This window comes from Podarcis tiliguerta (genome assembly GCF_965153285.1).
Source record: "Podarcis tiliguerta genome assembly, chromosome: 8".
NCBI lineage: Eukaryota > Metazoa > Chordata > Lepidosauria > Squamata > Lacertidae > Podarcis > Podarcis tiliguerta.
The window spans coordinates 6,600,398-6,622,593 of record NC_139541.1 but is presented as its reverse complement, the minus strand read 5'-3'; the positions used below and the strand labels follow the sequence as shown (position 1 = coordinate 6,622,593).

General features: G+C 53.2%; 3 protein-coding genes and 1 long non-coding RNA gene across 10 annotated transcripts in view; 2 read left to right on the top strand and 2 right to left on the bottom strand.

Annotated features, from left to right (window-relative positions):
- The window catches only part of LOC310683617 (uncharacterized protein), a 39,485-nt gene extending 31,970 nt beyond the window's left edge, over nt 1-7,515 (bottom strand). The window contains exons 1-2 of one of the 6 annotated variants that reach the window (XM_083453790.1): nt 6,700-7,515; nt 3,993-4,237 (exon numbers count right to left, since the gene is read on the bottom strand). The gene's annotated coding sequence lies outside the window, so the exon portion shown is untranslated. Of the gene's footprint in view, nt 1-713; nt 904-992; nt 1,269-1,820; nt 2,530-3,992; nt 4,238-6,699 lie in introns of those variants that run through there. The other 5 variants (XM_083453789.1, XM_083453791.1, XM_083453792.1 and 2 more) reach the window with 5 other exon arrangements.
- LOC310684021 lies at nt 5,200-7,297 on the top strand. Its single transcript, XR_014514660.1, has 2 exons — nt 5,200-5,350; nt 5,593-7,297. It is a non-coding gene; the product is annotated as an uncharacterized lncRNA (long non-coding RNA).
- Nucleotides 7,516-8,026: 511 nt separating the features above from the next.
- LOC310683893 (interleukin-36 receptor antagonist protein-like) lies at nt 8,027-17,088 on the bottom strand (the record flags this gene model as incomplete). Of its 2 annotated transcripts, none has more annotated exons than XM_083454365.1 (5): nt 8,027-9,011; nt 10,341-10,465; nt 11,880-11,968; nt 12,988-13,033; nt 16,956-17,088. In XM_083454365.1, the coding sequence occupies 5 exons, from the start codon at nt 17,086-17,088 to the stop codon at nt 8,799-8,801; spliced, it is 606 nt and encodes a 201-aa protein (XP_083310491.1). In that variant the 3' UTR covers nt 8,027-8,798. The 2 variants fall into 2 exon arrangements, with proteins under 2 accessions (XP_083310491.1, XP_083310492.1); XM_083454366.1 differs by lacking the exon at nt 16,956-17,088 and adding an exon at nt 13,755-13,990.
- On the top strand, nt 17,087-21,155 carry TMED4 (transmembrane p24 trafficking protein 4; the record flags this gene model as incomplete). The annotated part of the gene is made up of 5 exons (XM_083454328.1): nt 17,087-17,282; nt 17,395-17,495; nt 18,506-18,631; nt 18,923-19,069; nt 19,876-21,155. The coding sequence occupies 5 exons, from the start codon at nt 17,087-17,089 to the stop codon at nt 20,023-20,025; spliced, it is 720 nt and encodes a 239-aa protein (XP_083310454.1). The 3' UTR covers nt 20,026-21,155.
- Between the last annotated feature and the right edge of the window lie 1,041 nt (nt 21,156-22,196).

The following is a 22,196-nucleotide window of genomic DNA, read 5'->3' as shown; positions in this document are numbered from 1 at the left end:
GCGGAGCAGGGAGGGGGCTCACTATCGGAGACCCTCCTCAGGAAGGCTTGCCAGGCATCAACTATGGCATTTCAGTGCCAGGCAAGCACCTGATTGTTTGCCCTGAGATTCCAGCAGGCAATGATAGCCAGCCTTGACTATTGTGTAACCCATTCTTCTGAACTTTACGAGTTTGCTTTAATTTGGTCGTTTTTGGTTTTCGGGTGTTTGGCACACAGCAGCTGCCTTTGTTGTTCTGTTGCCATCTGACTTGTAAAAGAGCCTTGCTGGCGATTTCCAAATAAACAACCCCCTTTTTCTCCCAAGCTGGTGCCCTCCCCGGTGTTTCGGACCACAACTCCCATCGCCCCCCGCCCCATGACGCTCTTCTGGCCGCTTGCGCTCCAAAACACCTGGCGAGGCCCAGCTGGGTGACCGTGCCCGGCCAGCCTCCTTGTTCTTTAAGAAGGGCGGCGTCTCCTCCGATTGCGGAAGGGAGCACGTGGGAAAGGGGCCAGGGGCGCCGGGAAGGGAGGCAGGCAGGCGGGCATTCCCACCCAGGCGGGGAATCGGCGCAACTCGACCCGCGGCGCAGGTGGCCTTCCCACTAGCGAGGACCAGGCAGGTAGGCTCGCGCTTGGAAACTGGCTGCCCGAGGGGGGGGGGAGCCCGTTTCCAGGCTGCTCGGTTCCGGAAGCGGCTCTTGGGAAAGAAACTGGGCTCCGAGTCCTCACTTCGGGCTTCCCAGGGCAGGAATAGTCTACCTGCGAGGAGCCTCCGCCCTCCAGCTGCCTCCACCCGGGCCGCGCTCGGGAGCGCCGCGGAGGCGGCAGCTGCTCCCCGGCCAAAGTCCCCCTCCGTCGGGGCCGCCAGTCTCCTTCCCTCGGCCAAGGCCGCTCCCAGCCCCGCCAGGGGAGCCCGCCCGGCCCGCTTCCCTTCCGGGGCCGTCCGATCCGAGCTGCCCCTTCCCACCGGCTCGCTCCAGCCGGAGCCCCGCGCCCGGCCGCACTTACCCGACCGCGCGCCCGGCTCCGCTCCGCCTTTCCTGCTCGTCGGGCGGGACTGGCGACGGGAGCCCTCCCCGCCGCCGGGCCAGAGCCAGGGCCGCAGCCGCATTCCCCGCGCGCCCGGTCGCCTGGCCTTCCTGCCTCCGGGAGGCGGCGTCGGCCGAGCTTGGCTGGGGCCCGGTTGCTCTCACTCCGCGGCCCGGACCCGAGGGCACCTTTGCGCAGGTTGGGGACGGGCCCTTTGCGCCAAGGAGCAAGCCCGGAGCAGGTGGCCTCTTGCGCAGTGGCGTAGCGTGGGTTGTCAGCACCCGGGGCAAGGCAAGTAATTTGCGCCCCCTAACCCGTGGATTTGCGCCCCCTAACCCGTGGATTTGCGCCTCCTAACCCTAACCCCCAGATGTTGCGCCCGGTGCGGCCGGCCCCCCCCTGCACCCCCCACGCTATGCCACTGACTGGGGGATCTCATCTCTAGCCCCCAGCTGCCCCCAGCCTGGCCTTTTCCCCCTTGAGAGAAGTGGGGGAGGTTCTGGGCAGTTGTTTCTGCAAGAATCCCAGACAACAGCACAGGGTTTAGGATGGTGTGGCCAGTCCGCCCCCCCCAACAGGGTACCGAGCCAAGGGGGGGCTAATAATAATAATAATAATAATAATAATAATTTCCTCAATAATGTGAAGTTTCAGTTAGCTTATTGAAAAGATCCATTTAAAAAGCAACTGTACCAAAATGAATTATTGTGAAAACAAGACATATTAGAGAGATTTTGCCAAATTTGGCTCTCATTCAGATGTTCTCCAGGTGGGGCTGTGCAGAGGGGCAGGGTGGGGATCACTCACCTCCGTGTTCCTTGCCCGCTGGCACAGAACTAGATCCAGCTGAATCCTTGGGGCTGCCTCCGCTATGGGGTGCCCCAGAAGCACTTTGCACCCACTCTGTCACTGCACAACACCAGCCCTGGGCAGTGGGAGGGATGTAGAACTGACCCTGGGAGGGGCAGAACGACCTGTCCTTCGGATCTCAAGGACAGTGGTCCCAGCTCCCCGCAGTGGGGCTCAGCCCCGGACCTGCCCAAGGAGGGCTTCAGCCATCAGAGCTGCTTTCCCACCCCGCACCCCCCCAGCTCTAGGTAACGGATGGGGAAGTTTCGACACAGACTTACCCAACAGCTGCCTGTTGCCCAGGGCTTGTGTCCATTTCCTGAGCAAGAAAGATGGGGCAAACTTGCTGCTTCCTGTTTGCACTCACCGTCAGCACCCGCCGTCTCAGGAAGTAACTGTCAGGCTGCTCTTTTGGGGGCTGAGGGGCCCTCCTCCTTGCAGGGACACAACAAAAAACCGTTGGCCCGAAGGATGTGCCTTTTCATCCTCTGCCAAGGTCACCCCGCGAGAAGAGGGCGCCCAAAGGGGAAGCCAAGTGACTGATTCATGATTGCCCTCCCCTCTTTCCAATCGCACTGGGGAAAAACCGCCTCCAGGGTGCTCACAGACCTCCCTGCACTGGAAAACAGCAGACTGAGTCACCCCAGAGAAGCAACATGGGTACCATGCAGTGCAGTGGCGTAGCGTGGGGGGTGCAGGGGGGGCCGGCCGCACCGGGCGCAACATCTGGGGGTTAGGGTTAAAGGTAAAGGTACCCCTGCCCGTACGGGCCAGTCTTGACAGACTCTAGGGTTGTGCGCCCATCTCACTCAAAGAGGCCGGGGGCCAGCGCTGTCCGAAGACACTTCCGGGTCACGTGGCCAGCGTGACATCGCTGCTCTGGCGAGCCAGAGCCGCACATGGAAACGCCGTTTACCTTCCCGCTAGTAAGCGGTCCCTATTTATCTACTTGCACCCGGGAGTGCTTTCGAACTGCTAGGTTGGCAGGCGCTGGGACCGAACAGCGGGAGCGCGCCCCGCCGCGGGGATTCGAACCGCCGACCTTTCGATCGGCAAGCCCTAGGCGCTGAGGCTTTAACCCACAGCCCCACCCGCGTCCCTTAGGGGGTTAGGGGGTGCAAATCCACAGGTTAGGGGGCGCAAATCCACGGGTTAGGGGGCGCAAATTACTTGCCTTGCCCCGGGTGCTGACAACCCACGCTACGCCACTGATGCAGTGGCCAGCCACCCTCCCACCAAAGTCCCTGCTGCAGGTGGCCCAGGCCTCACAGCCCCCAAGTGGTGCTGTGAGCCATCTGGGACTGTGGAAGTGAGGGGGTGGGCAGCAGAAACAAGCTCTGGCTTTAAGTTTTTGTTTGCAGCGGTCACATCCCATGTGAGCAACTGCACTAGGAAGCCGTAGAACAACGAAAGGAACATAGGAAGGTGCCTTTATACTGAACCAAACCACTGGTCCATCCAGCTCAGGGTTGCCTACACTAATTGGCAGCTGCTCTCCAGAGTTTCAGACCTAGCCCCCTCCCTGGAGATGCCACTGAACCTGAAACCTTTTGCCTGCAAGGCAGCCGCTCTGCCAGTGATCTATATGGCCGTTCCCCTATTAAAACGGTCAGCATCCCAATTGCCTTTGCAGAAAGGGAGGGTCCTTCTGGGCTGGCACAGGGCCTCCTGAGGCCCTCACACAACCTGCTTAGCGTTAAGCCAGACCGCATCACACGCTCGGGGACAAAGTGCACAGATCACGTGACGGGCCGTGTTGCAGCTTTGTTTTCCTTCCCTGTCTAGCAGCCTTGGGACCCAGATTGGGTTGCAGTGCGAGGGGAAAGGAGGCGTTGAACTCGAACGCAAACCGCATGGTTCTGATCGGGATCGGAGAGTCTTTGCAGGTGCTGTGTATCGCAGGAGAGATTCATCCATCGATGCCAGCGCAGGCCTGACAGAGTGGTTGCACCTTTTGCTTAAACTCGCCTGTTTTTCATTTTGGGAAGTATCCGAGTTTGACAGTCACAGCAAGGCAAGTTTGGCAGGGGAGACAGTGAGTGTAGTAATCTGATGGTCTTAAAAAATGGTCTGCAGCCACAGCAAGACTCGCCCCCCCCCCGAAACTGGGCTGGTGCCCTGCCAACTCACCTCCTGTTTCGCCAGCCAAGTTCCTCCGTCCAGGTCTTAGATGGTCCAGATGGGTCAGATAGGCCTGTGGCAAAATTCACGGCAGGAGTTGGTGTGTATAGTCCTCCTTGAATATTTCTGCTCCGGATGGTTTGTCTTTCCACAAGACTCTCCTGTCCCCTTGTTCGCACTCGGTCATTTGATCCTGTTTCGCCTCTTTTGAATGAGCTTCGTAGTTTCTTCCCTCTCGCAGAGAATCTGCAATGCTACGAAAGAACAGAACAGGGAAGGATGTTGGCGATTTCTCATCCATGGCAGGATCCTGGCATCGCTCTCGCCACAAGCGTGCAGCTGCTGCGGTCTCTAGAGGAAGCCGCAGCTGGGAAGACGCAACAGAAGCCGCACAGTCCATGGTGACCTCTCTTCCCACCTTTGAGAAAGAGGCATTGGCCAGAGAAGCTGAGCGGCTGCCAGGGGGCCTTTGCCAGGTGGTGAGTGGCACGGCTGAGCTGGGCCCCCACAAGCCCTCCCTGCTTGCCAGTGCTGTGGGCAAAGATTAATAATGAACAAAGGGTCTTTCTCACTGTCAGTGGAGCCAGCAGTGGAGGCCAGAGCCCCTCCCTCTTAAGCAGGCTCAAGCCCCCCCCCCCCCCCCCCGCAAATGAGGCAAGAATGAGGTCTGAGCCTGGGAGGAGGAAAAGCAGGGGACACCAGGGCAAGAAGAATCAGGAATGCGATTTTATCTTGCTGGCTTCTAATGCTGAGCTTTTTGCGATAATGCTTTGTAATTTTTATTAATCTCTTTCTACTTTGGATAATTTCTGTATTTTACTCCACTTCTGTTTTAATTATGTACCTCACCCTGGGATTTTTTTTAAAAAGGAAAAGTAATAGATAAATATCAATGACTTCCCTTCTCTTTCCATGGTTCATTTTGCATAACATAAATCCCTGCATATTTTACTGGGGTCAGCAAACTTTTTCAGCTGTCCCTCAGACCATGTGGGGGGCTGGACTATATGGGGGGGGGGGATGAATTAATGAATTCCTATGCCCCACAAATAACCCGGAGATGCATTTTAAATAAAAGGACACACTGTAAAAACACACTGATTTCCGGACTGCCCAGATTTAGAAGGCAATTGGGCCAGATCCGGCCTCCGGGCCTTAGTTTGCCTACTTGTGAACTAAACCATTCAGTACTTCATTATTACATCCATCAAAACTTCTTTACACTGTTGAATTTATCTCATTGCTGACAACGTTTTCAAATGTACATGATTCCCCCATATATTCAATAAACATTTTCCAGTCTTCTTTAAACATATGTGCTTCTTGTTCTCTTATTCTATATGTTGATAGATACAGTCATACCTCAGGTTAAAGTTGCTTCAGGTTGAGCATTTTCAGGTTGCATTCCGCGGCGACCCGGAAGTAACGGAACAGGTTACTTCTGGGTTTCGCCGCATGCACAGACACTCAAATTGACGTCACGCACATGCGCAGAAACGGCTAATCGTGACGCGCACAGACACGGGTTGCGCTCTGCTCAGGATGCGAACGGGGCTCCAGAACAAATTCCATTCGCATCCACAGGTACCACTGAACATGTTTTAAGCAGATCAGTGAATCTTCCAAGGGCTCCGTGGCAGAGTACCTGTTCTACATGTTCAGCCCCCAGGTGTGGCTGGGACAAACCCTGGAGAGGTGCTGCCAGTATTGAACTTGATGGGCCAGTGGTCCGACTCGATGTGAGTCAGTGTCCTATGTTCCTGTCTTAAGAGTGCAAGTATATACTCCAAAGCCACCAGGTTTGGTATATGGCAGGACACCCTCTGGCATGTGGGTGTCATTGCCAGCACATCCCCCGGTTGGTGGGCTGTGGGGGTCTTTCCAGGGATGATGTGGGTTTGTGTGCTGTTGTTGCTTTTTCTCCTGTTTCTGATTATTTTTATTTTCCTTTCCTGGCCTGTGTAAGCCTAGAACTTGGTGGCTCTCCCCCTGAAATCTGGGACTGTCCTTGGAAAATAGGGAGGGTCTGCAAGGGGAGACCCCACCCCCTAGACGGGGGGCTTTGACTTCTAGGCAGCAGCCGACAGTGGCCCTTCTGCTTAGTCCGTCATACAAGGCCTCTGCTCCTTCTCACAGAGGAAATGAATAAAAGTGTGGGAAGCTGTTGAAAGATAAGTACAGTGGGACCTTGGGTTAAGTACTTAATTCGTTCCGGAGGTCCGCTCTTAACCTGAAACTGTTCTTAACTTGAAGCACCACTTTAGCTAATGGGGCATCCTGCTGCCGCCGTGCCGCCAGAGCACAATTTCTGTTCTCATCCTGAAGCAAAGTTCTTAACCCGAGGTAATATTTCTGGGTTAACAGAGTCTGTAACCTGAAGCGTATGTAACCCGAAGCGTATGTAACCCAAAGTACCACTGTATTACAGCTAACAGTGGGGGGGCAAGGGGATGTTTTCAAAGGGAGGGGTTCCGTCTCAAGTATTGCTGCCCCATCAGGGCAAGGAAGGCTGGCCAAGCTCATTTGAACCTTCCACTCAGGTAAACAATAAGAGGACCCACTCCCTTGCCCTTAAGGAGGGTTTTGCTCAGGGAGCCGGCTTTAGGCAACGGGGGACCCTCACTCCCCCTTCCTTTGAATCAGGAAGCCCCCTCCCCCTTTCTTTACCAGGGACCCCAGCAAGGACCACCCCCACCACCCCAATTCTCCTCCTTACCCATTATTTCATGGCGAGACGCGGCAGAGACCCAGTGCCAACATCCAGGGGAGTTTGGAGTCCCAACAGGGTCAGGTGTGCTGTGAGGAAGCACACACACCCCCAGGACTGCTGAAGATGGAGCGAGAAGGAATGCAGAAAGCTGTCGCGGAGGGAAGGCGGAGCGTGTCAGGCGGCAGGACAGGTTTGACGGCAGTGGAGTCCCCAGGCGCAAGAGGAGGCTTCGCTCTTGGCCAGGGCTCTGGAGCCGAAGGCTGGGAGGGTAGGAACAGGTTGCAGCAGAAAGGTTGCCGAGATCCAGGAGAATGGAAAATAGGGTTGCTGTGTTTTCTGGGTGAGGAGGGCCCTGGGAAGCCAAGGGGCTGGTAGGACTGAGGTGAAGCTGTGCTGCTCCCTTGTTATTTTTGCTGTTGGGTGTTGATGTAATGGTGTAACAGCGTTGGAATGTTGTTATATTTCTTGTGTTGTTTTATTCCATTATAATGACGTTGTTTTCTGCATTGCTTGATTTTGAAATGCATTTTTGGGGTTGTAAGCCGCTTTGAGCATGATGTGTGTAGTAAAGTGGCATACAAGTAAAATTATGAATGAATGGTTAGCCATGCTTCCTTCGACACAACACACAAAACACACACAAGAACATTAAAGAACCATCTCCAAGCATCACACATGGATTGTATCCATAATCCATGATAATCAATTTAATGTTGTTTTAAAAGGTCACAAAAGAAGGAAATCAAAGATGTGCCTGTGTCATCAACAATTAAAATGTCATAGCTGCCTGTTTTCAGGTGCCCCGGGAAATATATTTCAGACTCCTACTTTTGTGAGGTGGGGGCTTCAACTTCCTTGCAGTGGTTCTCTCTTACGGTTGTCCCACCCCCCAGCAACTTGTAGATAAATAATATCAGATTCCTTCCTTTATATTATTTATTTAATTATTAATAAAATTTGTACAGCACCCTTCATATTGTAGATCTCAGGGCAATTCAAAACATAAGAATGCAAGATTATACCAGTGGCGTAGCGTGGGTTGTCAGCACCCGGGACAAGGCAAGAAATTTGCGCCCCCCCCCCCGCTGCACTGTCCCTCCCCCAGATAGTCCCTCGCTCTCTCTCCGCACCGCACCGCACGCCTGGCACCCTCCCCTCCACAGTGGGCGGCGACCCGGCGGCTCGGATCAGATTCGCACAGCCAGCACTGCAGTGAGAGAGAGTGAGTGAGCCAGGTAGGGGCAGAGAGCTGCGAGTGCGAGCACCCCCCCCCAGATGTTGCGCCTGGTGCGGCCAGCCCCCCTGCACCCCCCACGATACGCCACTGGATTATACATAAACACATTAAACATAATAAAAACGAGAGCAAAAATTCCAGAGAGGCAGCATCCTTTGGCATTGTAAAAGACATGCAGAATCTGCTCAGGGCTGTGTCCACAGGTGACCTGTCTGCCCAAAGGCTGCTCAGTGGCACAACTGGGGCAGGGGGGTCACAAGCCCAGCAGAAGGCCCACCCTTTCATTTTAACCGAGTTCTTCACGTTCTGCTAATTTCTTTTGAAACAAATATTATGGTCAAGCCCTGATGCCCCAGATCTTTTCTCCTTATGAGTCCAGTGGAGGGGAATTTGAAGGCAGAAAATTTGAAGAACCGCACTGACCTCACTGGAGATCTCAGCCATGCCACAGAAACCATGGCTGTACGGCACAGTGTGGCTTCAGAAGGGAATGTGCATGTTCAGGGGTGGCAGGATTAGTGCTGGAGACTAATCCAGGGGCTATTCGCACACAGCCTGAGGCTTCGTTCCAGGGACATCTACTTGGATAATAAGTGCTGGATCTTGTGAGGCAGCTTGTTTGCCCTTAATGACCTGCCTGGAGTGGACCCCATGATGGCTGAGAGGCCTCTCCACCCTCTGCCACTTTTGCAGCTGCTCCATCCAAAATCTTCCACTTTTGATGAGCGTGGGAGGGCTAGGATGGCTGAGAGAGGAGGGAAAAAAGAGAGCGGCGGTTTGGGAATCCTGCCAGGTGCCTCAGGAGCCCTCGGCACGGCTGTGCCAGGCACTTGGGCAGGTCTGGGGGGCGGGGGGTGCCCCTCAAGGCTCAGCAGGGTTGGAAATAAAAGTCCACCACATGAGAAGGCCCCGGGAGCTGCGTGAGGGCGAGAGGTTCGTTGGCTCTGGAAGAGGTGCAAAGGAACCAGCCGGGATGGGCCGCCGACTCGAACCGCCAAGCCCCGTCTTTGTTAGAAGAGAAGAACGTGAAGCGGCTGGACTCCTTCCTGCCGCCTTTGGGCAGATCTGTGATGTTGACGGTCTGAGGAGGAGGAGGAGAGAATAGGGAGCGATCTGGTGAGGGAGGGAGGCAGGCAAAGGGAGAAGGAGGCTGACCCCTGTCTGCTTTGGGCTAGCGTCCCCCTGACTGGTGAGGGGCAAGAGAGAGCTCCTAAGGAAGGCAGAACATAAGACCCTGCTGGATGAGGCCCATCGTGGCCCAGCATCCTGTTCTCACACAGGCCAACCAGATGCCCCAATTGAAAGCCCGCAAGCAGGATTCGACCGCAAGAGCCCCCTCCCATCTTGTGGTTTCCAGCAACTAGTAATTCAGAAGCGTTTTTGCCTCCAACTGTGGAGGCAGAGCAGGCCTATCATGGCTAGTAGCCAATAATAATAATAATAATAATAATAATAATAATAATTTATTATTTATACCCCGCCCATCTGGCTGAGTTTCCCCAGCCACACTGGGTGGCTTCCAATCGAGTGTTAAAAACAATACAGCATTAAATATTAAAAACTTCCCTAAACAGAGCTGCCTTCAGATGTCTTTTAAAGAGAAGATAGCCACTTATTTCCTTCACATCCGAAGGGCGGGCGCCACTACCAAGAAGGCCCTCTGCCTGGTTCCCTGTAACCTCGCTTCTCACAGGGAGGGAACCGCCAGAAGGCCCTTGGAGGTGGATCTCGGTGTCCGGGCTGAACAATGGAGGTGGAGGCGCTCCTTCAGGTATACAGGACTGAGGCTGTTTAGGGTTTTAAAGGTTAGCACCAACACTTTGAATTGTGCTCGGAAACGTACTGGGAGCCAATGCAGATCTCTCAGGACCGGTGTAATGTGGTCCTGGCGGCCACTCCCAGTCACCAGTCTAGCTGCCGCAATGGCCCTCTCCTCCATGTACAGCAGGCACCCCCAAACGCCTCCCTCCAGGTGTCTTGGGACTACAGTTCCCATCATCCCTGACCACTGGTCCTGTTAGCTAGGGATGATGGGAGTTGTAGTCCCAAAACATCGGGAGGGACGAGTTTGGGGGTGCCTGATGTAAAATTGTAGTCTTGGGACTACAATTCCCATCATCCCTGACCACTGGTCCTGGTAGCTAGGGATGATGGGAGTTGTAGTCCCAAAACATCGGGAGGGACGAGTTTGGGGATGCCTGATGTGAAGTCATGGACTTGTCAGGTAGCAGCTACCCAGACTCTTTCCAAGGCCAGCCTGCCACTAAAAGGTAGAGTCCTTCCTGCTCCCGCCACCCATCCCTGGCTCTCTGCTCTTAAGCTGGCATGTGGCAGGAGGGGGATTTACGGTGAGGCTTCCTGCCCCCTCCGCGAGCACATCCTACGGGGATGCCAACCTGCCTCTCCTCACCTCAAGCTGCAGCGCAGGCCAGGCGCCAGAGGAGCAGGCCAGGCACCTCTTCCCGTCCTGAATGCTCAAGATGATGGAGAACTTCTCATGGTCAAAGGCCCGGTTGTGAATCCAGTAGATCTTCTCTAGGGATGGGAAAAAGTAGGTGAGAGAGGCTGTTGGCGTCCTGCGGGGAATCCCAGTAGAGACGCTGGAGGTGTGAGGGCATTTCCAGGGGTCATACTGGTGGGTGATGTCAGGGTTAGGGGCTCAGTAGCAGAGGAGGGACACGGGTGGCGCTGTGGGTTAAACCACAGAGCCTAGGGCTTGCCAATCAGAAGGTCGGCGGTTCGAATCCCCGCGAGGGGGTGATCTCCTGTTGCTCGGTCCCTGCTCCTGCCAACCTAGCAGTTCGAAAGCACGTCAAAGTGCAAGTAGATAAATAGGTACCACTCCGGCGGGAAGGTAAACGGCATTTCCATGCACTGCTCTGGTTCACCAGAAGTGGCTTAGTCATGCTGGCCACATGACCCGGAAGCTGTACGCCGGCTTCCTCAGCCAGTAAATCGAGATGAGCGCCGCAACCCCAGAGTCGGTCACGACTGGACCTAATGGTCAGGGGTCCCTTTACCTTTTAGCAGCCAGAGGACGAGGGTGTGTTCTACCCTTGCCTCTTTTGCTGACCTGGAGGGAGGTGGGGGGATGACCTTCAAGCCCAGGATGGTGGTGGCCTTGCATACACAACCTGCCTCTAGCTTAGAGGGCCACAGCCAGGGAAAAGAAGGGTCCAGTTTCCTTTCCCAGCGGCTGATGCGAAGACACGGGAGCCCATAAGAGAAATCCAGAGCTGATAGAAGTTGGGGACGGCAGAAGCGGGGAAGAGGCAGAACAAGAGTATGAGAATGAGCAGGAGAAAGTCTGCAAGAGAGGGAAGCAATGGTGGAGGCAGGATCACGCAGTGGTGCACACATGGGCACACACACACACAAACACGTTCTGTGCCAGGCAGGCAATCGGCAGCACCAACGCAGAAGGAAAAGAACAGGCTGTGCCGATAGAAGGAGAAAGTTGCAGGCCTCCCTTTGAGATATCACAGAATTTAAAGGGACCCCATTGGTACAAGCCCTTGCAATGCAGGAATCACAGTCACCGTATTTTTTGCTCTATAAGACTCACTTTTCCGCTCCTAAAAAGTAAGAGGAAATGCGTGTGCGTCTTATGGAGCGAATGCAGGCTGCACAGCTACCCCAGAAGCCAGAACAGCAAGAGGGATCGCTGCTTTCGCTGCACAGCAATCCCTATTGTTCTGGATTCTGAGATTCAGAATATTTTTTTCCTTGTTTTCCTCTTCCAAAAACTAGGTGCGTCTCATGGTCTGGTGCGTCTTATAGAGCGAAAAATACGGTATGTTCCAAGCTCGCCAAGTGGTCCAACCCCAGGTCCTATCTCCCCAGTGGGAGGGAGGCATTGGTTGTGTCCACAATATGGGTCACATCCAACCCATGAGGGATAGTTCTTCTCCCACCAGCCTATAAGGAAAGCAAAACTCTGCAGACTCACCTTCCAGGGCAGAATCGGAGCCTTGCAGGTATCCAGCTACCAGCTCATTGTTCTGGAGGTAGAGGGACTTCTGGTTGACATCCCAGATTCTGAAAACAAACAAGGCTGCCGTTACAAGAAAAATCTTTCCCTTTTCTCTCACCTGCCACAAAACTGTTAGTAGAATCCTCAGCATTATCCAGAACTTTAGGTGTGCACAGAGGACCGAGTTGCCACAGAATTGACCAATCAGCATGGACACCTCATTGCCCATACCTGGTTCCACAGGCACAGTGTGCCATTTACAAAACCCGCCAGCCCTGGCAATGCCAGGGCGATGCTTGTCCCTCAGTGGCGTAGCGTGGGGGGTGCAGGGGGGGCCGGCCGCACCGGGCGCAACATCTGGGGGTTAGGATTAGGGGGCGCAAATCCACGGGTTAGGGGGTGCAAATCCACGGGTTAGGGGGCGCAAATTACTTGCCTTGCCCCGGGTGCTGACAACCCACGCTACGCCACTGTTGTCCCTTTCTAGGCAGAGCGGCAGCGGTTCATCACCCCCAGCAACTCCTCTCCCCTTTAACTCATCAGGCTTTCCTCCCCAACCCCTTGTACTGGCAGCATTGCCAGACAACCTCAAAGTCGCCAGAAAAAAATCAGATGTAAAACTGGACTGAAAAGAAACACCCTGTATTCATAATGTGATAATGTGTATTCTTGCATTGGGCAGTGTGAATGGGGAGGGAAGGTGCGTCGTCAATCCATCACTCCATCCCATGTGAGGAGAGATTCCCTTTCACACTCTTCACTACCTGCAAGACTCAATTCTCATCTACTTTGATGAAAAGCTTGTTTGGTCTTAAGAGCGACATCTGCTTGCAGGCAAAGAAGCACAAATCGGGCATTGTCAAATGTGCAGGGTTTGCTGTTTCTATCCAGTTTGCGGAGGCTGGAACAACCTTGACTAGGAAGTCCCAGGACAGAGAAGTTTTTCGGTGGGCACAGAAGTTTCTGTATTCTCACAAGCTTCCAGTTAGCACCCTCTCCCTCCCAGGTTACATTTGCCACTTATGAAGCAGCACCCACTCTGCCATGGAAACCACCTGTACACAATTGGGCCCAGGACACTTACCTGGACCTGAAGACCGCTGCCTGGGCAAACACCTTCTTCTCCCCATCTGGGCAGAGAACAGAAAGGAGGAAGAGGAGGATGTGACTTCCAGGGTATTTGTGAGACTCCATTCTAAAACAGGCATTACCTGGTAGCTCTGCTTGACCAGTGAGGCTGATCCCTTTTTATAGATCCCTTGACAACCACCGGGTGGGAATGTACATGATTGCTAGACACTGTAATTAATTCTGTGGTCGGGTCCCAGGATTTCCAGCAGCTCTTTTGCATGTTGCAATTCATGTCGCAACTTTGGACGCTGAAACTAAAGTTCCCTAAAATGACAGCTGAAGCTCCTTCCTCTTGCTACGTGCAAAGGGGAGGAAAGAGCAACACATAAACAGAGTGACAAGAAACCCTGACGCATTTTTAAATCATGCCCATAGCAGGGAATACAGATACTCCAAATGCTTCACTCTTCAAAAGAAAGCAAAGACTCAATTCCTCGATAAGAGCTGCAGCCAGCGACCCCATCTGAGCAGAGCATTATCTCAAATCTCAAAGCAACAGCTGGTCTCTCTTTGTTTAAAATAGGCTCACCGACGGTCCCAGTTTCTGCACTCGGCTACCCAACCACCCTGTTCCGGCATTTCCGCTTACAGAATGAACCAATTCACCGCAAGGCGAGCATGAGAAGCGGTTGGTCTTGCTCCCTTGACTTGGTGTCTTGCAAGTGACCAAAGTTAAAAAAGAGGCATCACTTGAGTACACTAAAGCACGCTATACTGTACCAGCAAAGTTGGAGGGTTCCTGCGTCTGCTGGTCACACATGGTTTCAATCCTGGTGCCTGGGTGGCCTTGTGGGACTCACCCCAGCTATTTATGGTGCACTTTTCGGAGGCGTGGCCAGGCTTGGGATGGTGTCGACAGAAAAGTGTAATCATGAAATATGCAAGAGATAATTGCATCTTGAAGGGACACGGGTGGCGCTGTGGGTTAAACCACAGAGCCTAGGGCTTGCCAATCAGAAGGTTGGCGGTTCGAATCCTCGCGACGGGGTGAGCTCCCGTTGCTCGGTCCCTGCTCTTGCCAACCTAGCAGTTCAAAAGCACGTCAAAGTGCAAGTAGATCAATAGGTACCGCTCTGGTGGGAAGGTAAATGGCGTTTCCGTGTGCTGCTCTGGTTCGCCAGAAGCGGCTTAGTCCTGCTGGCCACATGACCCGGAAGCTGTACGCCGGCTCCCTCGGCCAATAAAGCAAGATGAGCGCTGCAACCCCAGAGTCGGTCACGACTGGACCTAATGGTCAGGGGTCCCTTTACCTTTACTTAATTGCATCTTGAGACAAAGCTCTCTGGAGTCATTCCCCAAACATTGAGTGGTCTTTTGCAGTGTTAGGAACTGCTGCTCAATTATGGATCTTCTCTATTTTGCACACCTCCAGCTCTGCAACCTTTATGGGGGGAATTGCCCAGATCACCTAAATCCAGCAGTGGAGGAGTTGCCTGCTGTTCATGGTAGAGCTTGATGGGGTTGTTTTATGGAGTGTCAGAAATGGGGTATTCCATCCCTGCTCTGAACTGCTCTGCTATTTTTATCTTTATCTCCTTCTATGCTTGCAAGAAATCTTCCTTCAGCATCTCCCAGTGTGATGGTTGTTCCTTGCTCTGTGTATGGTTGTAGGGGTGCTGGTGAGAGCTGAGTGTGTCTGGGACATAATAAGATATTATAGAGACCAATAAGATATTATAGACAAATGCCTAAAGGGCTGTCACACGAAAGATGGAGTAAACCTGTTCTGTGTTTTTTTTTATAATATTTTTTATTAAGGTTTTTACATAAAAGGAAAAAACAAAAGAAAAATACAAAAAGACAAGAAGACAAAAACAACAACACAGAAAAAACAAATAAGAACAATTCCATGTTCATAATATTCCTTGCGTTTACTTATTTCCCAGACTTCCCCACACCTCCCCTCACTGTATTCCAGTTCAAATATTTAATCAGCAAATCCCTTCCCTCTGTCTTAACTTAATCTTTATCTTAATATCTTAATATATCTTAATCCTTTCTTAATATCTTAATATATTAAACCTTTTAATTTTACACCTTTTAACCTTCGAATTTTCCATACTCCTTCACCACTTTGTTGCTAATAACCTTTTAACCTCAATCCGATGTCATTCTAACATTCATTAATCTTATAATATTTCTGTAAATAGTCTTTAAATTTCTTCCAATCTTCTTCCGGAGCAAACCTGTTCTGGAGGGTGGGACTCGAACCAATGGATTCAAGTTACAAGAAAGGAAATTCCAACTAAGCATTAGGAAGAACTTTCTGACAGTAAGAGCTATCAGTGGAACGGTGGTGGACTTTCCTTCCTGCGAGGTTTGTAGCAGAGGTTGGTCATTTGTCATGGATGCTTTAGTTGAGATTCCTGCATTGCACAATTCTGATTCTGAACTTGGGGTCCTTGGGAGGAATCAGCAGCTTCATGTGGATTTGTTTACAGCATCATGCTCGGTTGACACTTTTTGTGTACATCCATCTGTGACTGTGTGTGGTGGGCAGTGTGCATTGACTGGGTGACTAAGGACACAGTGTGCTTCATTGAGTCCCCTCAGGCAGGCTTGGACTCTCTGGCAGTACTAGACCACTTCCAAAATACAGCTATTTTTTAAGATTTTTGTCTTAAATATATATAAATGACTGAAGCAAGGTCTGTTTACCCAGGACAGCTTGTCTCAAGTGAAGAGGAAGCTGCTATTCTGAGAAAAAAGGAACTTCAGATTGGCTTACGTTGAAAGGGTACATGATGCTTACTCATAGACCAGCATCGTGTAGGAAATGGTCTCCTGTGGACACAAGCTGAGGTATGAGGAAATGAGATCATTTCCAATAAGACTTGTCCGTAGTCAGGAACGCATGGCTGCAAGATGTTGTGCAACGCATGTCCAGCCCCCATAAAAAAAGTTATGCACGCCTGTGGTCACTTTTGCTGTGTGTCACCAGCTGAACACGATCAAGCAGTGGTTATGCTAATCGTGTTAACAGAAACAGAGGCTTTTAGATAACAGGAAGCAAACAGTCCTACTCAATTCCACATTGCTCTGGCCGCATCTGGAGTACACCTTCTGAGTGCCACGTTTCAAGAGCCTGCTGGGCCCACTGCAGCATGTAATAATAATAATAATAATTTTTATTTATACCTCGCCCTCCCCAGCCAAGGCAGGGCTCAGGGCGGCTAACAGGCAATAATACAATAATGTACAGAGGAGGGCAGCCAGGATAGTGAGGGGAGGGGGGTGGCTAGAAAACCAGGCGGAATGGTTGGAAGGAGCCAGATCGCCTTAACCTGAAGAATCAAAGAATTGTAGAGCTGGAACGCTCAACCCCCTGCAATGCAGGAAAAACTGTCGGAGAAGCCCTGATTAAACGGAAGGCATCCCAGCGGGCTTCATATGCCGGCATATATGCGTGCCTGGTGGGGAATGTGTGTTCCCCGCCCCCACTCCCCCCAAATTTAAATATTCTGGGATTCAATCTTATTTTTCTGCTAGTAAATGATCTGTAAACTCCAAAGCAGCTGGTGGCATCTACCTCGCACAGGGCGGCTGCGCCTCTCGCTCAGTCCTGCCCAGGCGGAAGGGCAGCAGGAGGAAAGGCCGGACCGGATGAATAGCTGTCAACTTTCCCCATTTTTAAGGGAAATTCCCTTATTCCGAATAGGATTCCTCGCAAGAAAAGGGGAAAGTTGACAGCTATGACCAGATGGCCGTTTAGTTCTCCCATCCTAGAAGCCTCAGTCCTTCTCCTCCTCCCTGCAGGGGTTAAAAGAGCCCCGAGGAGGCTCCCTTCCAGCCTTGGGGTTGGGCTCGATGACCACGCGGGATCCCTTCCTTCTTGCTGCCTCTTCCGCCCGGGCTTCCGGGAAGGGCAAGCCTCCCCAGGCTTTCTGCGCACGCGCAGCCTCCTCCGTCGGGCCGAGTCACCTGACCGACGCTGTTTCCCCCTCGGCGCATGCGCAGCCTTCGGCGCTGTTTCCACTTCCGGCGGGGGGCGTGGTTGGGGAGGGCAGCCTCGGCGCATGCGCGGCAGTTGACAGCGTCGGCCAGCGTCGTCCATGGCAGGCGGGTGTCGCTCGGGGGATCATCCCGCGGCCTTCTCGGCCCGGCCGCCGGGGTGGCGGCTCGCGGCGTCGGCGGCGCTGCTGGTGCTGCTGGCGGCGGGCCGCGGGGCGCAGGCGCTCTACTTCCACATCGGCGAGACGGAGAAGCGCTGCTTCATCGAGGAAATCCCTGACGAGACCATGGTTATCGGTGCGCATGCGCGAGGAGGAGGGGCGGGGGGGTGGGAGAGCGCGGGGGGTGCGCGCGCACCGGCTCACCTGTCCCCTGTTGATGGTGACGCGCCTGTTCCTCCGCTCCGCAGGGAACTACCGGACGCAGCTGTGGGACAAACAGTCCGAGGCCTTCCTGCCCTCCACGCCGGGCCTGGGCATGTTCGTGGAGGTCAAGGATCCCTATGGGAAGGTGAGCAGGTGGAGGAGGAGGAGGAGGGGGAGCGGGAGCAGCCAAGGTGGCGCTGAGCAAGGAGACCCTGCTCGCCACCCTCTCGTCCCTAGGGCCTGTCAGTAGTTTGGGGGGCGGGGTGTGTGTGTGCAGTGGCGTAGCGTGGGTTGTCAGCAAGGCAAGTAATTTGCGCCCCCTAACCCGGGGCAAGGCAAGTAATTTGCGCCCCCCCCCACTGCACTGTCCCTCCCCCAGATAGTCCCTCGCTCTCTCTCCGCACCGCACGCCTGGCACCCTCCCCTCCACAGTGGGCGGCGACCCGGCGGCTCGGATCGGATTCGCACAGCCAGCACTGCAGTGAGAGAGAGTGAGTGAGCCAGGTAGGGGCAGAGAGCTGCGAGTGCGAGCGCGCTCCCCCCCCCCAGATGTTGCGCCCGGTTTGGCCGGCCCCCCCTGCATCCCCCACGCTACGCCACTGTGTATGTGCAGGGAGGCAATATGCCTGTTGCTTCCTCACCTCTGCATCAGGGGTGAGGGAGAGGATTAAAAGCCCCTGAAAGGGCCAGGCGACTCCTTGGTGGGGGTGAGGATGGTCTGGGGTCATCACCCCTGGCGAAAGCTCCAATCAGATATCATAAAAGGTAAAGGGACCCCTGACCGTTAGGTCCAGTCGCGGATGACTCTGGGGTTGCGGTGCTCATCTCGCTTTATTGGCCGAGGGAGCCGGCGTACAGTTTCCGGGTCATGTGACCAGCATGACTAAGCCGCTTCTGGCGAACCAGAACAGCGCACGGAAACGCCGTTTACCTTCCCGCCAGAGCGGTACTTATTTATCTACTTGCACTTTGACATGCTTTTGAATTGCTAGGTTGGCAGGAGCAGGGACCGAGCAACGGGAGCTCACCCTGTTGCGGGGATTCGAACCGCTGACCATCTGATTGCCCCAGGCTCTGTGAGCAGAAATGGAAACAGCAGGTGAGATACCCCCACACCCCTACCTGCCTGACTTTGCTGCTGCTTGATGGTTTCAGATGGTCCTCTCCAGGCAGTACGGCTCTGAAGGCCGCTTCACCTTCACTTCGCACACCCCAGGAGAGCACCAGATCTGCCTCCACTCCAACTCCACCCGCATGGCCCTTTTTGCAGGCGGGAAACTGGTAAGCAGGTTTCTATGTGCCCTTTCCCTCTGTCCATCTTGCTCCAGCCGAGATGGTGGGGGCTGCTCTTCAGGTACTCTGCCCTCATGAACTGGACCCCACCACACCCTGGTTATTGCTTGTGTAAGGCGAGAGAGAAGCTGGTGTAGCAGGCCAGAGCTCTTTCTACATTTGCTGAGCAACTGAGGTGGAAGGGAGGAGGAAACAGCCCTGATGAGACAGGGGTGGGGAGTGGGTTGAACTGCAGTGGTGGCTCTTGAATTGGTTTGTGTGTTGCTGTGTTGTGTTCAGCGGGTGCACTTGGATATCCAAGTCGGGGAGCACGCCAACAATTACCCAGAGATTGCAGCCAAGGACAAACTGACCGAACTCCAGCTAAGAGCCAGGCAGCTCTTGGACCAGGTGGAGCAGATCCAGAAGGAGCAGAACTACCAAAGAGTAAGTGACACCCACAACGGATTTCTTTCTTTTTTTTACCGTAATGCCATTCAGGAGGAGGAGCGGGATCTTGAATGGCATTATGGGGGGGGGGGGATCTACCCTGTCCGTGGTTTGTGAGGAACTTGTCAGACCTCAATGTTTAAATGGTTCCTACCTAATCACACACTGGTGGTGTTGTGGGTTAAGCCACCGGGCCTAGGACTTGCCAATCAGAAGGTCGGCAGTTCGAATCCCCGCGACGGGGTGAGCTCCCATTGCTCGGTCCCTGCTCCTGCCAACCTAGCAGTTCGAAAGCACATCAAAGTGCAAGTAGATAAATAGGTACCGCTCCGGCGGGAAGGTAAACGGCGTTTCCGTGCGCTGCTCTGGTTCGCCAGAAGCGGCTTAGTCATGCTGGCCACATGACCCGGAAGCTGTACGCCGGCTCCCTCGGCCAGTAAAGCGAGATGAGTGCCGCAACCCCAGAGTCGGCCACGACTGGACCTAATGGTCAGGGGTCCCTTTACCTTTACCTAATCACTAACACCGTACTTAAGGAGCATCATCTTGAAAGGGTTTGCTGATCTGAAAGTTCAGAGAAGCACTTGCCAAATCCTAGGAACTTCTTTGGGAGGGGGGCATTCAAGCTGCTTTGGTGCAGGCTGACTGGAGTTAGGGTGGCGTTTGTTGTGGGTTTACAGGTGGTATACCTGCAATAGAACAAGATTGGCAGGAGATGGAGAAGTTGGGTTGTATGTGTCTGGTGTGGGGAAGGGGAGAGGGAAATACCTTCTCTGACTCTCACCACCATGTTCACTTTCCAGTACCGAGAGGAGAGATTCCGCATGACCAGCGAGAGCACCAACCAGCGGGTGCTGTGGTGGTCCATTGCCCAGACCATCATCCTCATCCTCACAGGCATTTGGCAGATGAGGCACCTCAAGAGCTTCTTTGAGGCTAAAAAATTGGTGTAGCCCTTCTGACAGCACAGGCACCGTTGTTTTTCCGGTTCCACTGAGCACTTCTTGACCCTCCTGGATTTGGCACAACTGAAAGCACAGATGGAAGCACAGCATGTGAAACATCTTTGGACCGGCATTTGCATACTTCCTCTTCCCTGATGAAGGGGGTGCCCTGCCCACAGAAGTCTTCTCACGTGCCACCCCGTTCTTTGCTTTGCTGTGTTGCAGCAGCTGGAAGAGCCTCTGTGGGCAGTGCCCTTGTGCAGATCCAAAGGAAGAGAAAATTGCTTTCTAAGAGACTGAGTAGGCTCTTTTTTTAAAAAAGTGCTTTCCTGTTTCTGGATCCCGATTGCTGGGAGTGACTTCTGGGTTGTTCTGTTCTGGTGGTTCCATGTTGTTCTTTGCTCTTAACACATGAGGTTTGTGGTGGCAGCCCTTGTAGTGGAGGAACAGCCTGGAAGAGGAAATAGGAGGGGTGGAATAACATTTATACTCAAAATGGTTTTTTTCTTGCTGGGGGTGAGGTGGGGGTGGCCTGATACCTACTGGAACTTGGGGCGGGGGCTGCTTAGGACAACAGCAGTGGTTGCCTACAGGGTTCTGGCAGCATCTCTTCTTGTAACCCTCCCCAGTTTTCAGCAGAGAAGCTAGATAACCACTGTGAACAAGAGGTTAGCAAAACTTTAGGCTCCAGGTGTTTTTCAAGTTCTAGCACAGATGGGATCTCTAGACTTCTGCAAATGAGCCTAGCTTAAGGATACCCAAAGGTAGCATCTTTTAATTGCACAGAGAGGAGTTTTCACTCGGATGAGTTGGGGTTTTTTTATACGGCCCTGCTAATGCCTCTAATGTGGATGGCAGGAAGCTTGCTAGGAGACAGCATTCAGTGAGTTGCCGTTTATGTACCATGGAGCTCCTTAACAGCCTTTCTTGAGTTTGGAAAGAGAGGCCTCTACCTATGCAAAAGTATGCCTGATGATTTGTGGGTGACAGCAGAGCCGGAGCATGGAATGGTGGAGAATTTGAAATCCAGTTATCTCCCCCTCCTCTTCCCTGTGTTTTATTTCCTGCCCACTACGGTAAATTCTTAATAATGTTCCTTGTTACAGTTCTGGAGTGAAATAAAATTTCCTGCGAAAGGCTTTCTCTTCCTTGTGTTATTGATTTGGGGTTTGGGTGGGGGTACGGGGACAAGGGGGGCTGAGCTCAAGAGGAAAATATAATTGGCTCTGGGACTAGGCTCCTCCTGCAAGCTTCTTCTTGGCAAAGGAGCCCCCCACAACCAGCAGCTTCAAAGGTTTTTTTTTGTGGGGAAGGAGTAAGGTGGGCCAGGCTCTCTAGAGAAGGCTCTTATGCTTTCAGGTTCCTCTGGGCCATTAAGGCAGTGCCTGGCATGAAGAAGAAGAGTTTGGATTTGATATCCCACTTTATCACTACCCAAAGGAGTCTCAAAGCGGCTAACATTCTCCTTTCCCTTCCTCCCCCACAACAAACACTCTGTGAGCTGAGTGGGGCTGAGAGACTTCAGAGAAGTGTGACTAGCCCAATGTCACCCAGCAGCTGCATGTGGAGGAGCGGGGAAGCGAACCCGGTTCACCAGATTATGAGTCCACCACTCTTAACCACTACACCACACTGGCTCTCACTGGCATGCGAAGGATCATAGAGCATGATGACAGATTGCTTAAATGCAGGTGAGAAAGGCCCAGTTTCCCACTCCCAGTGGCCAAGCAGATGCAACAGACTTCAGCCAACCTATTTCTGGGGTGATGGGATTGGTTCCTTGGTAGCTTCTCTAAACCCAAATAGGGTTGGCGAGTCGAACCAGATTTGGGCTTGTTGTTGTTGGTTGTTTAGTCGTGTCCGACTCTTCGTGACCCCCTGGACCAGAGCACGCCAGGCACTCCTGTCTTTCACTGCCTCCCGCAGTTTGGTCAAACTCATGCTGGTAGCTTCGAGAACACTGTCCCACCATCTCGTCCTCTGTCGTCCCCTTCTCCTTGTGCCCTCCATCTTTCCCAACATCAGGGTCTTTTCCAGGGAGTCGAGTCTTCTCATGAGGTGGCCAAAGTATTGGAGCCTCAGCTTCAGGATCTGTCCTTCCAGTGAGCACTCAGGGCTGATTTCCTTAAGAATGGATCGGTTTGATCTTCTTGCAGTCCATGGGACTCTCAAAAGATTTG